General features: G+C 32.5%; 1 protein-coding gene across 1 annotated transcript; it reads left to right on the top strand.

The window, feature by feature from the left end:
* The first annotated feature begins 1,837 nt into the window (after nt 1–1,837).
* LOC126655399 (two pore calcium channel protein 1) lies at nt 1,838–17,596 on the top strand. Its single transcript, XM_050349579.2, has 24 exons — nt 1,838–2,096; nt 2,182–2,325; nt 2,423–2,533; nt 3,486–3,581; nt 3,666–3,796; nt 4,145–4,205; nt 4,445–4,611; nt 5,963–6,068; nt 6,239–6,316; nt 7,677–7,738; nt 8,169–8,241; nt 9,773–9,838; nt 9,934–10,077; nt 10,294–10,351; nt 11,194–11,301; nt 12,991–13,054; nt 13,990–14,158; nt 14,726–14,790; nt 15,028–15,118; nt 15,857–15,943; nt 16,173–16,244; nt 16,944–16,978; nt 17,067–17,169; nt 17,322–17,596. The coding sequence occupies exons 1-23, from the start codon at nt 1,947–1,949 to the stop codon at nt 17,149–17,151; spliced, it is 2,223 nt and encodes a 740-aa protein (XP_050205536.1). The 5' UTR covers nt 1,838–1,946; the 3' UTR covers nt 17,152–17,169; nt 17,322–17,596.
* Nucleotides 17,597–18,175: the final 579 nt, after the last annotated feature.

The following is an 18,175-nucleotide window of genomic DNA, read 5'->3' as shown; positions in this document are numbered from 1 at the left end:
TTTTTTTAAAAGACAATGTCTAATTATCATATGAGTATCACTATATTATCATGTTGTTATCATGACACTGCAAGAAAAAAATGATTTTCTGGAGAAAATAATGTTTGATTATCATATCGTTATCATAATATTATCATCTCGTTATCATATGATACTGAGATAATAATATTTATGGTACCTATATGATAATGTTATGATAATATCTATGATTATGTTATGATAAAATAATGTCTAATTATCATGTCAGTATCACTACATTATCATGTCATTATCATAACATTACAGTATGATAACTAGATGATAATGAAGTATGATAAGGTTATGATAATTGTAAATAACCTACGAAAAAAATAAATTATATAAATATTTATGATAACCAGATGATAACGGAGTAAAATCATAAATATTTTAATTCCCAGAGTAAAAACATAAATCTGAAAAAAAACATGAGGTATTTTCTGTAACTTTTCTGTGTTGAGATATAATGTGCAAATATTTTTATTTTTGGAGTAAATATCTAAACTTTCCCTTTAAATTCCACTTGCACCGGTAATGCAACACAAAAATCCAATCATTCCCAGCTTATTATAGAGCAAAGATAACTGAAATGAAGTGAAGAAATCGGACAACACTGAGCCTGTTAGCCGTAACAATCAAGTTACCCTCATGCACCATCATATACACTTCACAACAGCTTCAGTAAAATTTAAAAATTTACAATTAATTACATTTTCAATTGAAATTTAATAATTTTTGTGGACATGTAAAAATCCACTAATGTCTACTATATATAAAAACACGGATGGGGGAGGGGGGACATGCAAATTTACTGAATAATCCTTTTTCAGTTTACTACTAAATAAAAGTTTTATAATCATTAACTAATTAGTTTTTTTAATTAATCACTATTGTCATTAAAGTCCTATTTAGAATAGGTAGCTAAATTATCTCCAATTTAGTATGTAAAAAATAACTAAATTGTGTCCAAATTAGTAGAAATACCTATCTTTTAGTTTGATTGAACTACAAAATTAAAATACCGTATTTGGTCAATATAATATTATTTAAATTTTTATTTTATTATTTTTAAAGATATTATTAATAAAATTAAGTCAATTATTTAATTATGGTTATTATAAAACCAAAAGAAGAATAAATTCACTATGGAAAAAAATTTAATAACCGAATATTTTATATTTATTTTTACAAATTTTTTTAACTAATTTAATATTAATAATAAATAAAAAATTAATATAATTATAATAAATCTACTAATATGTTCATTCACGAGTTACGTTACGAGCCACATGCATAGCACGTAATGCGAAACTAGTCTTTAATAAAAGAGGGAAAATGAGTCATTTATACTTGTAAAATTTGACTTCAGAATCAATTAAGCATTCAATGTTCTGAAATGATTAAATATGTTCCTAACATTTTGAAAAATGAACAACTAAGCCACTAATTTCGACAACCATATCTCCAACGTTTCATTTATAAATTAAAATGGGGTCCGTTGTTCACTACTTTGTGAGCATATTTCAACCTTTTTGAATGTGGAGATTTTATTTGATTCTGAAGTTAAATTTTAAGAGCATAAATAATGCTTTTTCCATATATGAGACTCAAAGTCAAGCATCATAATCCAAAAGCAAAAATCCATTCCAGCAATTAAGATAGATGTGCTGTCCATGATGATCCGTTCGTTATTCATCTAAGCCTCTTAAAACTATGCCCCACATAACTAATATTACGGTCCCGCCATTTGACTCTACACTAATCTCCAGCCACTCGATCATCCACGTGTCACACAGATCATAAACTCACTCGTCTCACACCGATCATTATTTCCCTCCATTAATAACAAAAAAACAGTCAATCGATTCTCTCTTTGAAAAACACTAAAAAGATTCGCCTGTCATCCGTCGCCGGAACAAACGGAGAAAATGGCGGTGGAGGAGGAGAAGAAGTCGCCGTTACTCGGAGAAACAAGTAGAAGTTTCAGTGACAGAGATCAAACTTCCAAGTTTAATCGCCGCTCCGATGCCATCGCTTACGGTTCTCCTTATCAGAAAGCAGCTGCTCTCGTCGATCTGGTTAATAACTTAATTACGATCTTATATTAATGATTAATGCGTAATGTGTTGATTTTTTAAATTTTAAGTGATTTTCAATGTGCAGGCTGAGGACGGAGTTGGTTTACCGGAGCAAATACTTGATCAATCAAGCTTTGAAAGTGTTGCTAAATTCTATTTCGTCTATATTCAGTTTGATATTCTTTGGACTCTTAATTACTTTGCTATTATTATCCTTAATTTCTTGGAGGTTAGCTGTTGATTCCATATGTTTTTAGCTATTTTATTTATTCTTAGGCAAAACAAGAACGCTAATTAATTATTTGGCGATTTTGTTGTTGTTGCAGAAACCGTTATGGTGTTCTAGTAAAAATACTGTACATTCTTGCACAGATAGGGAATATTATTTTCTTGGACAGTTGCCTTATTTAACAGCAGCAGAGTCTCTCATCTATGAGGTATATTATATATATATATATCAAGTCTTATTAGTTTTAAAACTGAAATTTATTGTGATATATGTTTTTTAATGTTTTTGGTTAGGTATTTTTAATAATTTTCTTAGGTTTGATCAGCTAAAATGATGTAGCCTGATATAGCATTTTCCATTAGATGAATTTGAGGTGGTTGATTTTAATTTATCAAGATATGTGTTCTCCTAGGACTGTCGTAGTTGAATCTTTTCATAAGCCTGCAAGTGCATTTAACATACAAATGTAAAGCAAATAGAAATCAAATACTGAGTTGGAAACATACTGGCAGTAGTGATGGGAATGATTTGTTTGTGGCAATAGAGCTGGGAAAAACAAAAAAGAACAATGGGGTTCTGTGATAGTCGATATTCTTGTTTACTTATAGTATTTTGTGCCATTTTCATCTAATCTCTTTCGAGAAGAACTTTCAAGATTTTATATTATGCTTTCACTGAAGTCACAATAACATTTACCAATTTGAAAGGAAGGATGGGAGTTTTCTTTTTAAAAATTGGTACTGAGCTGGATGAGCTTTGAAGTCATTTTCAACATGTGTTACGAGTATTAGTTGGTTAGATATTTCAAATGTCAACCTTGGAGTTTGTATCATCCCATGAAATTTAGGTTTATATAGAATATTGTATGCAATAACGGTATTGGAAGTTTCTTGAAATAATCCTAATAATTGGGAGAACTGATTAGCACCTGAGATTATGATTTTATGCTGAAAATTTCTCAGATATCCTGGTTTCAAAGAGGCGTTGAATGCATGGGCTAGATAACATTTAGTGCCGCAAAACATTCATTACAATGCATAGTATAGTATCATGTGCGGAAGAAGTTGCTGAGCACTTTAGCATTATCATTCAGTAATGTTGATGAGTCCTCGTCAGATATAGTTCTCTTTGAGTTACACGAATTCTGTTTTTGTTTGCAGGGAATTACTCTTGTTATACTCATAGCTCATATCTTCTTTCCAATTTCATATGAGGGGTCTCGTTTATTTTGGAAAAATCCTTTGAATCTGTTGAAGGTACTTGACTATAGATTCATTATGATAAGAGCTTTCTATTTTTGTCTTATTCTGCTTATTTTTGGTGGCCATTTGGAGTTTCAGGTCATTTGCTTGTCAATTTTGATTGCTGATTTACTGGTTTATACTCTCTACTTGTCTCCTGTTGCGGTTGAGTACCTTCCTGCCAGGATTGCTCCGTATATCAGAGTTTTCCTTTTTATCTTGTACATCAGGTATTACATGATAATAAATTTATGCGGTCAAACTTACCCATTTATGCTATTTCTAGTGTATCATGCATCAACTTGTACTCACAAATTAAAATCCAACAATTAAACTGTAGGCTAGCTTGAACTTATGGACTCCATCTCCCTCCGCTCATAATATCTGTTTTTCTTTAATTTTGCGAAAAATTCATCTTACCTCCATAGCATTTTATGTTTTACATCTCTTGGTTAAGGTGTTCATCGACTTAAACTTTGTCTTTATGCTATTTGTGCAGAGGTCATTACTTGCACCTTTGGGTTGTCAAACAACTTAAGCTTCTTTATCTAACGTGTATATCGGTTTAATGATCTTAGGGATTTGCAGAAGGGGATAGTCATTCTGGCTGGAATGCTTGGAACATATTTAAATGTCTTGGTTTGTTCACTACCCTGTCATCTTCTCTTTGTCATTATACTTGCCAGATTTGTGCTACTCTTATTCATTTCAGTTCGTAATTATCGCATTCTAAGCTGCCTTTAAACAACATTCATATTGCTGTAGATCTTGCTTACAGTTCTGTGCAGCGTTATTTAATTGTGATATTCTCTAAGTACAGATTGTGAAGTTTTGAATTTCTTTTATCGCTTATTGCAATCTTATTCCTGAAATTGCAGGCACTCTGGCTATTGTTTCTTCTGTTTTCAAGTTGGCTAGCCTATGTGATGTTTGAAGATACACAACAGGGGAAACTAGTTTTTACCTCATATGGTATTACATTGTACCAGATGTTTGTTTTATTCACGACATCCAACAATCCAGATGTATGGATACCAGCATACAAGTAAGCTTGCAATTTTTTTCTTCTATTATAGTTGTTTTAAATCTTCTCAAATCAAATTACTTGTGCCTTAGGTAAACAGGTTATGAAGGATGAGGATGTTAATTGCGTGTGTTAATACAGAAGAGATAGGTTTAGTAAAACATCTTAAAAAAAGTACAACCAGTAGGAAACATGAGGATTTATGTAAAGCAATTGATTAGTTCGTAAATTATGACCTTATTTTGCATAATTATAGGACAATTTGGTTTTGGAGGTGCCATCAAATTGAATGTTTTGAATAATAGCCTTTTAAAACAACTGGAAGTATAGATTCTTGTCCTGTTTGGTTGTGTTAAATAACCAATTCACCTAAAAGTAGGGGTATCAAAAGTATGATTTTATTACAATCTCTATTGTACCCCTGCACGAGAATGTCCATCGGACTTGAGGAGTGAATATGACTATATTACCATACATATTTAATTAATCAAGGCTTAATGGCAAAAAATTCCCAAACCTTTACGACTTGTTGCAATTATATCCAAACCTTTTAATTTTTGCAATAATATCCAAATTGCATTAATTTGTTGCAATAATATCCAAATTGCATTATTTTGTTGCAATAATATCCAAATTGCACTTTTTATATGAATTTTTTTGAGTTTTTTGTCAATTTTTGGGACTTTTACTATATTATTATACATCAAAACATAATAATAGCCTAATATCTTAATTGAAAACAATAAGTTTAGCCATCAATTTGACTATTATTGCTACAAAAAATGCAATTTGGATATTATTGCAACAACAAAAATGCAATTTGGATATTATTGCAAAAATTAAAAGGTTTGGATATAATTGCAACAAATCGTAAAGGTTTGGATTTTTTTTACCATTAGGCCATTAATCAAATGTGAGTTGCTACGGATTGAACTATAGATCTCTCAATCAATCATACAGGATCCTATACCATGTCAAATAACTAATACATCTAAAAGTTCAGATTGTAAAGCGGGACTTCAACAAAAGTTTTGTAATCATCTCCAACAAAATTTTGATGTGGTAGAAACCATATTGTGATCATTTTGATTCTATATGTTAACAAATGCCAGATGCAAACAATACCTAAGGATGTAATATCAATCAATCATATAGGTTCAGATATCATGTTAAATTATCAATTCATCTAAAAGTTCAAACTTTAGGTGAGACATCAACAATAGATTTGTAATTATGTCCAACAATTTGTTTATGTAGTGGAAACCATGCTGTGATCATTTTGATTCTATCTGTTGACCAATGCCTTGTGAATTACTAAAAATGTATTTCAAAAACTGGATTGCATTGTTTATCTTCTCATTTCCTCTCTCAGGGCTTCGCGGTGGTATTCTCTATTTTTTGTCCTCTATGTGCTACTCGGCGTATATTTTGTCACCAACTTGATTCTTGCTGTTGTATATGACAGCTTCAAAGGCCAGGTATAGCTGGAAGTGTAATTGATTGGCACGAAATTAACTATTATGCATGTGGTCTTCATCTATTTTGAACTTTGATGATGTTTTCTTTAATGTATCTTTACCTCACTAAGACACTACTAATTCTTATAAGATTATTTTTGTGTTCAATGATTGTCTTCGTTTTATTTTAGCTTGTAAAACAAGTTTCTGAGGCAGACAGCATAAGGAAAAGAATGTTGGTGAAAGCCTTCAACCTCATTGATAAGCATGTAAGTATAGCATCACTTTGTTACATCAATAAATAGGCAAGTGTAGTGTTATTTGATATGCATCCAGACATGCATATTGCGTAGCCTTCATCTCTATGCTTAACTGTGCTCATTAGTAGTAAAATAAATAAGTCTGTGATTATCAACATTTAAATAACACTTAACTATCAGCATAAAATCCTAAAAGTGCTTCAGAAATGAATATTATCCCCTTGGTCCCTTTTAGATGTTCAGCAGAAATGCAGCTGCTCATACATAATTATTAGGGTTAATTACATATAAAATCACCACCTTTACACAAAATTGCAAAAATAACACGACCTTTAAAACGTGGCAATTCAGGGCACCACCTTTCATTTCTTTTCAAAAATAACACGGGCACATTTTTAGTGGCATTTTTGCTGACGTGGCACTCTCATCGGCTGTCCAAATCAGCAAAATTTTATCAAAAAACGTGCCCATGTTGTTTTTGAAAAGAAATGAAAGGTGATGCCCTAAATTGACACGTTTTAAAGGTCGTGTTATATTTGAAAATCCGTGTAAAGGTGGTGATTTTATATGTAATTAACCCTAATTATTAAGGCACTGCACACAGTGATGGTGTGAACAAATAGAGAAGAACCTTTTCTTGGCTCCAAGATGAATTTCATCTCATGAAATAGGACTCAAGTCTCAAAATCATTATGTTATACTCTTGTGACTGGAACCAAGAGACAACAAGTTAGCTTTTAGAAGATGCCAGACAAAAAAGCTTTTATTGTGAAGATTTACCAAGCTTCTAATAGATAGGATACCTTAGTCAATTTTGAATTACAATGATTGCTTGTAGTGTTTCTATCTCTACTGATTTGAATGGCAAACATTTTGATGAAAAGATTCCATTTTGTTCTTTTCTTTTCTTTCTTTTTGTTTTGCTGTCCTGGATTTCTACAACGGTGTGTGAACATAGTACAAAACTCTGATTCATGTGTCTAGTAATCAGCTAGATGTATTATCAAATCTGATGCAAATGCATAGATCTTCTAGACAGTGTTTATGTATAATTTAGTGTGCATGATACTGTGACATATTCCAGCACGGTCATAGTTTCATTTTCTAGACAGTGTTAATGTGGGTTCAGTGTGCATGATACTGTGTTATATTCCAGCACTATCATATACCTATTTTCTTTTCTCCATTCACAAGGAAATGGTTTCCTATACTTTGCTGGTATCAGTTTTACTTTTTTGAATTTTCGTACCAGTTTTAATTTTTGAATATCTGAAGCATGGTCGAGGTTTTCCTTTACTATGACTCTTACTATACTTGGTTTATTGGTTGTTGCATGTTTGCTAATGGAAATGAACTTTTTGTATTGCAGGATGTTGGATATCTTAATAAGGATCAATGTGTTCGTTTGTTTGAAGAATTAAACAGATATAGGTATTGCTCTATCTGCAATGCACTTCTAAAGCATGCCTCAATATCCTTACCTAGGTTTTGTAGGATATGTTAAGAACTCTAGCCTGTCCTACACAATGCCCAAGGATGGATGAGAGAACACATGTTAACTGGAGGAATCTTAAAGCTAAATACCAAAAGCATTAGACAGTTTCTTGTATAATTTTTCTTGAATAATTTGTGAAATGAAATAAAGAGTTGGTCAATCCTGGTAAGATAGACTCATCACCTAACACTGTTGCCTAATGTGCATTAGTAATTATGAATAGACTAGGATATTTGGTTGGCAGGTTTCTATGTGATATCGAAGGCTTTTATGTAATCAATGGTTTGTTTATCATATTTTATTCTTTTAATACTGGTAATTATGTGCATTAAAAGTAGAAACTGATCTTAAATGTGTTCTGTGTAGGACTCTGCCAAAAATATCCATGGAAGAATTTGAATTAATATTTAATGAGCTGGATGATATACGTGATTTTAGGGTAGGTTCTTACCTTTCATTTCCTGTTTGAAAAACTACAATCTTTTATATGACATCATTCTGACTGTTAGATTCCATCTTAAAACCAATTGGTATTAAGTGGAGGTGTCCAACCAATATATAAACACATGTCCACTCACACACACAACCAATGTGGGATTTCCCACTTTAACACTCCCCCTCACGCGTAGCGTGTACAGGCCAAGCAACAAAGTCCCCCCTCACGTAAATCTCACGTGGGCCGGGCCAAACTCAAATTGTGTGAATGGACAAGGCCCTGATACCATGTTAGATTCCATCTTAAAACTTGTTAAAGTGGGAAATCCCACATTGGTTGTGTGTGTGAATGGACTTGTGTTTATATATTAGTTGGGCACCTCCACTTAATACCAATTGGTTTTAAGATGGAATCTAACATGGTATCAAAGCCTTGTCCATTCACACAATTTGAGTTTGGCCCGGCCCACGTAAGATGTGCGTGAGGGGGGACTTTGTTGCTCGGCCCGTACACGCTACGCGTGAGGGGGAGTGTTAAAGTGGGAAATCCCACATTGGTTGTGTGTGTGAATGGACTTGTGTTTATATATTGGTTGGGCACCTCCACTTAATACCAATTGGTTTTAAGATGGAATCTAACATGGTATCAAAGCTTTGTCCATTCACACAATTTGAGTTTGGCCCGGCCCACGTAAGATGTGCGTGAGGGGGGACTTTGTTGCTCGGCCCGTACACGCTACGCGTGAGGGGGAGTGTTAAAGTGGGAAATCCCACATTGGTTGTGTGTGTGAATGGACTTGTGTTTATATATTAGTTGGGCACCTCCACTTAATACCAATTGGTTTTAAGATGGAATCTAACAAAACCAATTGGTATTAAGTGGAGGTGCCCAACCAATATATAAACACATGTCCACTCACACACACAACCAATGTGGGATTTCCCACTTTAACACTGATTAAATGTATTCATAATGCCAGTGATGAAGTAATCTATCATCTGCAATATGTAAGTAGCACTAGAAGTTATAGGATGTAAAATCGCTGGGAGGGGTAGTATGTAGTGAATTGAATAACTAATTCGGTACAGGAGATAGTTTTGAAGACTGACTACGGTATGCAGGCATGCTGATGGATGTGAGTGAAGTGTGCATGCTTGTAGTGTACATCCTATTAGTTTAAATTATTTCTTGTGAACTACGAGCAACGCTTCATCACCACTTATAAAAAGACATGTTCCAAAACTTCATATATGTTTTGGCTTGCGCACTATAGTTGACCCTCTAATAATTGATATTCAATAAATTAATAATTCTAATAATTAATAAAATTTCAAGGAACCAACTTCAATATCACGTCTTATGTAATATTCAATTAATTAATAATTATAATACTGTAATTAATAAATTTTTAATCCACCATGTATATTAATTATTAGAGGTCGACGGTGTGAACTGCTATTCATGAGAAAGATATATCTGTTATCATGTTTTGGTTGCTTGTATTCCTCTTTTTCTGACTTATATAGCTTTGCAGATTGATTTGGATGAATTTTCTGACCTATGTAATGCAATTGCCCTAAGATTTGAGAAGGAGGATGTTGTAAGTTACCCTGAACCTAAATTTGAAGAAACCTTCAGAATTGTAAAGTGTCCTCTTTTCAATTGCATCTTTGACATTGTGGTTTCCGATTGCAGCCATCTTGCCTTGAGTGTTTTCCATCAATATATCGTTCTCCATTCTCTCAAAAATTGAAAGCCTTCGTGAAGAGCCCCAGATTTGGCTACATAGTATCCTTCATTCTTCTTGTCAATTTGACTGCTGTTATAGTTGAAACAACGGTATGGAAATAGCTTAACAGAGCAATGTTTGAACAATCTTTTTTCCTAATGATTGGCATACTGGTAGACTTTACCATCCATATGCTAACAGAGAGAGTTGTCCTGCTCGCATAACCAATAAATTGAAACATAGAACAGTGTTAGTTACTTTTATAACTGTGAACATCTAATTGCTGATTCAGTTTTGCTAAGCTTATCATTTCTGTGCATTTGCAGCTTGATATTGAAAATAATTCTGGTCAAAAAGTGTGGCAAAATGTAGAATTTGTCTTTGGTAAGGCCCTTGCTAAATTGTTATTGTTCTATTATATTTTCATCTCTGTCAGTAGAGTATATTGTTTACATGATGCTATACTAAATGTCATGCTTTGAACCTGCTCATGTTTTGGCTTTGAATTGTGCAGAAACTGCACCACGGCAGTTCTCAGCCGAGATTTGCAAAAAGATTTTTATGAAAAAATGTGTTTGAATTAGCAGCAAGTAGTTACCAACATTATTTTAAGTTTGAACCCTTTATTTTTTTCCTTTTGTGATATTGAAACAATAGCAATTAAATTATATATGATAATGAATTCATCTAGCATCTTGTTATTAAGTTAGATCATGAGAATTTAATGAGATATGCTGATACCATGATATTCAGTGCTATGAATGAACACGGATTTGTAGTAGTAGGACATTGTGATTCAACTTAAAAAAATCTTAAAAGAAAAAAAAATTATCATTGGAACTTAGTTAAGAACTGTAATGTAACCCGAATTGGAACCAAAAGTGGAACCTGAGGTACCTGGAACCACTCCTCTAAGGGTTTCGTAAACCGCAAGCTGGTAGCAATGATTGGATTGCTAACCATGGGCAGTCCATGAATTAGTCAAGCTGAGGATGAGATAGTAATAAACCAGCTTTTCATTATTTATTCAAATTAGTTATGCATTTCAGTCATGATTATAACAGAAATATGAAGTGGAAGTTGATTGTATCCGGCGATAACTTCTTAGTATTTCCAAATTTCAAATTTCTTTTATTTATTTCTATCTTGGTGTTCTGTAATTGTTCATGTTATACGATTCTAAAATGCTCATGGGTTTGGGTTCGTTGCTGTCTGTTGTCCATCAGGGTGGCTATATGTTCTGGAAATGGCACTCAAAGTATATGCTTTTGGATTTGAGAACTATTGGAGGGATGGCCAAAACCGCTTTGATTTTGTGATCACTTGGGTAATAGGTAATTTCTTTGTATAATATTTCTCAAAAGTTAATTGGTTTTCCTAGTTAATGCAATAATTAGAATATACACATGTTTTCCCTTGTTATTCGTTTCCTTCTGTTATTCCTTTGTATTTTTGTGATGGTTGCACAAAAAAGTGTCAGCTGCAATCATTTTACATTCTTTATTATTTTCTGTAAAGTGAACAAAGGATCAACGTACCCCTCAACTTGGCACAGAGGATTAAAACCGTCTTTTTCAGCTAAAATAGTAAAAACATAGAAGCCCCAGTATATTTTAGGCCATTTAAACCCCTTCGCTGTTATTTAAACATCACACTCGAGTGAAGGACAGTTTTAAGTTTTTGTGCATAACAATTTAAGTTTTTGTGCACAACAATTTAAGTTTTTGTGCACAACAATTTTTAGGGTCTTTCTATGTTTACTTTGTTTTTTACAAAGTAAACACTACTTTGTTCACTTGTCACCCTTGGATGAATAATTATCACTTTCTATCTAATGATAAAATGAACAAAGTACATTAAAAACAAGTAGTTATAGAATTTCCCTAATTTTTAAAACAGAACTCTATCTTTGATTAAAAGTCAAATGGCCAAAAACACAACTACATAGCTCTTATTACTGCTGCCATTGCCCATGGCCGTCTTCTTCAACTTTTCCAAATATTTTTCCTTAACTTTATCTTATATGCGTTTAAAAGAAAAAATGTAAGCATCTGGTTTTATCTCCATCTAATTCAAATTTTGTTATCATTATGCTTTTTCCTTAAATTAATAAGAAAACAAGCATTCAATTTATTTTTTTAAAAACAAATCTTTGTTTTTTTTACCGTTGCGATAACAATTATTCCCTGCTTCTTTTCTGATGATTAGATCTATTTTATTTTTTTACTCCCTCCGTCCCACAAAGATAGGCCATTTAGACAAACACAAGATTTAAGAAAAATATAGTTAAATTTGTTAAAATTAGGTTTTTTTATTGAACTTTTCAATTTTATCCTTTTATAATATTTAGATATATAAATAATAATTAATGATTAATTTGTTTATTGGTGAGTTTTGTATTGGAACATGAAGTCATTAATTCATTTGAGGATAACTAGGCATATTTATTAGGGGTATATAAGACTTTGAGTTTTTAAGTTGCTTACCAAATTTAGAAGGTGGCCTATAATTTGGGACGCAAAAAATAGAAAGGTGGCCTATCTTTGTGGGACGGAGGGAGTATTATTTTTGTCAAAAATCGCCTATCTTTATGTTTTATTATGATATATGAGTATTTAATTTCATTAGTATACTTTTTAATTTGCTTTTTTCTATCTTTATATTTTGGTCATGAGTTTGAAGAAATTATTGTTCATGATGAACTTTCATCTTTTTCTAAGCCAACACTAATAAAGCTACCCATTATATAGAATGTCGTCTGTTTGCTACTTTTTTTGGTTTAGATGGATTTTGTTTTCATTTGTAACTTTTCTTTGGGTTAAATACTTTGGTTCTTTTTTTTATCGTTATGCTCTCGATGGTAGTGATAGTGATGATAAATAGATGATCTTGATTGCTATGATGACTTTTTTGATATTTTAAGCCAAGTTAAGAGGTAAAATGATCCTTTATTCTTTGTAAAATTATGACCACCAATGATAATCTAGGGGAACCTTAACGTCAGTCTGATTCCATGTTTGCAGTTATTGGAGAAACTATAACATTTGCATCTCCAACTGATCTGACTTTTCTTTCAAATGGAGAATGGTATAGTCTTACTCTTCTATCACTTTCTAAGATGTATATCTAATTTTATACGTATACTCTTTATTCCTCTTTACTACTTCTTTTCGACCAATGTTTCATGGAATTTTTAATTTGGGAATTTGATGAATGACAGAATGAGTAAGAATGTTAGGGTGACTTTGTTGTGTTTTACTTACCTGAATAGTATTGAACAAACTGATTATGCAATGAAGGAAATTCTTATCGAAACCTTCTGACATCAGTGGCCAAGTACTTAGGTTTTAAGGGTATATCCCTGATTGGCCTGCACTATCCAAGGATTGAATTTTATCAACTAGACAATGTAATATGATACTGTGAAGAAGATCTCTGAAAGTGTACGGGAAAGCATAAATTTGTTGAATTGCATAATGTCTCTCCATGGAATATCTGTTGCGCCCGAACACATAATAGATTTACATGTTAACCTGGTGTGAATTCATCTTTAAATTATCATGGAATTAACCAGCTTTTATTAAGGATCTTGAATTTGAAACCAGTTATTGGATCATTCTTTGCAAGCTTAATGGAACAATTATAAGCTAGTCATGGGGCTATATTTTGTTTGAAATTGATTTTGCTTGCTATTATATCTGCTGATGTGATCTAGTGGCCTAGTTGCTAACGCCAACAGAATTAGTCCATATTGTGGAAAGTCGGATAACTTTGCTTTGTCATCAAGCGAATTTAACATTTTGTTCGTCATCTGCTCATTTATTTTGTTATAATAAGGTCGTATGCTTGATCATTGTTCACATCAAATGAAAGGTGATTTTAAATTTAAACATTTCTCATTGACATTCTTTTGTCATCTGAATCCCATCAACAATAGTTCTCTAATTATAACCTTAGGTTTAATTAGATGTAACTACGAATACTTTTGTCATGAATCTTCAATTCTTCTTTCTTCTTTACAGGATTCGTTACCTCCTCTTGGCAAGAATGCTAAGATTAATAAGGTTGTTGATGCATGTCAAAAGTTATCGAGCTTTTGTTGCCACTTTCTTAACCCTCATACCAAGCCTGATGCCATATCTGGGCACAATATTTTGTGTCCTTTGTATATATTGCTCTCTTGGTGTACAGGTATTTTGTGCCTCTTTTCCTGCCTATGTATCAGATTAGTTAAACTAAATCTCCTTTTTCATAGTGTTGCTGTGTAATAGTAAACTGGAATGCGGAGTATCTTATAGCGTGTATTGGGTTCATTAATATTGTTTTCAGTGTCAAAAACTTACTTAGTTACCTTTTGCCTGAAAGCTGGTAATTAGTCTTCTGGGCAGAGAATATTTTTGTGCAGTTATAACTTATTAATTTATAATAATGAAGCTTCGTGGATAGTATTCTATTGGTACGCATGACTTTGTTCTTTTGCCTCAAAGCTGGTAATTAGTCTTTTGGGCAGAAAATATTTTTGTGCAGTTATAACTAAAAAATTATATTAGTGAAAGTTGGATATTATGCTATTTGTATGCTTGATTATGTTTTCGTCCTTAGCCAGAGTTTCCATCTTGCTCATGACTCATTACTCAATAAACACAATTATCTTTTCTTGGAATCGTGCATCTTTGGGACACCAAATTGGCGTTCATTCCCCTTGGCATTGCCCAATTATTTACAGTGATAACATTCTCTGCTCATTTAAAATTGTAGATCTTTGGTGGAATTGTCAATGCTGGGAACCCCAATGTGGAGGGCACAGATCTTGCTGAAGCTGAGTATCCTTTATCTTAATTCATGATGAAATCCTTTTTTTTCATAAACCAGTAACTATCTATGTATATAATGGTACTACATATAGCTTCTATTCTCCCTTTAGATTGCTAAAGTATAATTATGGGGTAATGTCCTGCCATGTGGTCATGACGTACAGAATCAGGTACATGTTTGCATACTTCCCCTGGAATTGATTGTACTGATAAAGTCTTATGGATCAATTTCCTTGACAACTTCAGTTATTTACTTTTCAATTTTAATGACTATCCAAATGGAATGGTGACACTTTTCAATTTGCTGGTGATGGGGAATTGGCAAATCTGGATGCAGGTAACACTGTTAAGCTAAGATCTTCTGCATGTTTGTCTATTTTATGCTGTATTGTTATTATCGTAAATTATGTGTATGGTGAGAACATACTTCTTCCAATCTCTCCTTCCATGTAGTATCCTTAGCAGAGTAGCAGTTATATTCCCATTTATTGCATGTCTCTCACGTATAATTTAGGAGCTACTTTGTTTCTTCCATGACGGCAACAGAAGATTCAGCACCCTTGGAATAGAGAGGGTGATTGATTTATCTAAAGTTTATCTTCCAACCTAAAGAGAGCAAACTGATTGAGACCATACCGAGAATAAGACCACTTCTCCCAAAGCCAATAAGGCAATATCTCCAGTGAGATTCTTCATATGGCTGAGAGCCCTTATGAGAAATCTCTAAAATATGTCATTAGTTGCTGCTAATATGTTTTATATCATCATACAAGACTCGAAAACAACTGGATCATGCCAGTGTGGGATCCTCCCTATTGCTGCTCTCTTTTCATAATTAAGATAATAAGAGTGCTCAAGCTATGCATGTCATACAGTTTATGGAACTCTAGTAGCATGGAAAATGCTCTTGACAAGTATTTATTACATGATCGGGATAATTGTATGCTGTATGGGTCATTTAGAAACTTTATAGAAGTATTGTTTACCTGTTTTGGCGCTGAATTTAGATTCTTTTTTTACTTGTTTATTTTTGCAATTACTTGAAGCATCATGGATTTATATCGTACTATTTCAGAGCTACAGAGATTTGACTGGAACTTCATGGAGCTTTGCATATTTCATCAGCTTCTACCTTATAAGTGTTCTATTGCTTTTGAATTTGGTAAGTAATGTACTGCAACAGTAGTGTAAACAGAGTTCTGCTCTTTTGCCTAAAAATAGCGGGAAAAAAATGAAAGAATTAGCCTGGTACCCATTAAGGACTAGTATTTATCCACGTATACTTCCGTGCTAATTCCTGTCTAACACACCTGTAGAAATGCAAAGTTCTAGTACTTTAGATGCATCTATTGTTGCAAAACCTAACAACTGTTCATTCCAATGTATTTCAGGTTGTTGCATTTGTCTTGGAAGCTTTCTTTTCTGAAATGGAACTTGAGACATCAGAGCAAGATGAAAACAGGGTGTGTACCAGTTATACTTATATAGTTGTATGTTTATTTTAAGAAAAGTCATAACTTCCAATTTTTAATCAAAAAAAAAAAGTAGATCATGATGCAGGCTGGTGCATAGCCTTATTAAGACTGCTGTGCAGTTTAGATGAACATTCCCAAGTTGCGTTCAAATTTTCCTATGCCTGTTAAATGACGCCATAGAAAATTATGGTTTTGAGTTTCAAATGTGTCCCTATTATTTGATTTGTAGTTCAATGATATTTTTTGAAGGGTGTTTATTTATTAATTTATAAATGGTGTTGGCACACCACATCGTGTAATGCAAAAATCATTTTTATTCAATTCCCGATTCCTTTTTCTTGAAATAGTTTTCTCAAGTAAATGATCATTTGCAGTCACAAGAAGGAAGCAATTAGAGAGTGAACCTTATAGGAAGCATTCAGTTGTTGTCCTTAGGATAACTCATCTTTTCTATTGTAAGATTTTGAATTTTTTCAGAACTCTGCGAGAGTGAGCTTATATAATAACCTACTAGACCAAGTTGACCTTGCTTCCGAGTTTTGACAATATTCATTATTCTTACCTAATTTTCTGTTCTACCATTATAACCTTTACTATATCATTTTATATCAATAGTTCTATAAGCTCTATTCACAGCTTACATTTATTATTGCATCTGATATATATATTTGTTTTTTCTTAATCAAGGATGCGAGACGTGCAAAGAAGCCTCGAAGCTTTGGGTACGCTTTTAAGCTGAATATTAAAATGTAATAATTATTAATCTAGATGTTAAGTGGTTACAATAAAACATTGTATTGGTTTGTGCAGCACAAAAACTCGCAGTCAAAGAGTTGATGCTCTTCTCCACCATATGCTGAGCTCTGAGCTGGATCACAGTCACCCTGAACCATAAATCATCTTATATTTTCTGGTAGGCAAACTAATTATCACGAGCATTATGATGATATATACATATATATTGCTGATATACAAGCATTATAATGATATATACATATATATTGCTGATATACGATTATTACGTATCCGAAGGGTTAATAAATTCTTAATTGCTGGGGATTGCAGGTTTTGGTTGGTTAATAGGGTTCATCCCATTTAATTATGGAAACACTGAAAGGAAGTGCAGAGAAAGTTTTATTCTTGCATTAGCATGGTGTACATACTCGGTTTATTTAGGGTCTCTTTTTGTTTGTGTTGTGTTGTGTGTATAATATGCACTTTTAAATCCCAAAGCAATTAGGTGATATACCTGGGATATGTATATGACGTGGTTTTCTGAAATATCTTTTATGTTTTGTTGATTTATATAGCAAATCAATGTGGCATGCTAAATTTATCAATTAATATTTGTCATGAAAAATTAGCAGATTTGCGTAATCATTTTTTTAATTTGGTTGGATAGTAAACTGAAACATAATGATATTTGTATTTACTTCTTTAATATGAACAGAGGAAGAGGAATTGGTTGGCAGAAATTTTATTGATAATCAACTCTCCAACTCTACGGATCATGCACTGCATCCATCCGGCCAGAAATATAATATATATTTTTTTATAATTGGGGGGATGGGGTGCACTTATTGGAGAAATCGATTTCACGATTTAGTAGATCATTCGATGGAGAAACAAAAATAAGATAGGTTTTTTAAAAAAGAATATAACATGGTTCAACCTCTTGAATAAAAAAAATAAATTTAGAATCTATTAATATGTAAAAGTCATCTAGACTAGTTATTTATTTATTAAATAGAAGGTAATTTTTTAATAAATTTATGTGTATGTATTTAAATTTACAATGTAAACTTATTTTGTAATAATATATATATATATATATATATATATATATATATATATTTATTTATTTATTCAACGGATTGAACTGTAAATCAGCAGTTATGCCGACTCGATTTTTAAAACAC

The sequence above is a fragment of the Mercurialis annua genome, linkage group LG7 (assembly GCF_937616625.2).
Source record: "Mercurialis annua linkage group LG7, ddMerAnnu1.2, whole genome shotgun sequence".
In the NCBI taxonomy this organism is placed as follows: Eukaryota; Viridiplantae; Streptophyta; class Magnoliopsida; order Malpighiales; family Euphorbiaceae; genus Mercurialis; species Mercurialis annua.
Note: the sequence above shows the minus strand (reverse complement) of the source record. Positions and strands in the feature narration are given on the sequence as shown.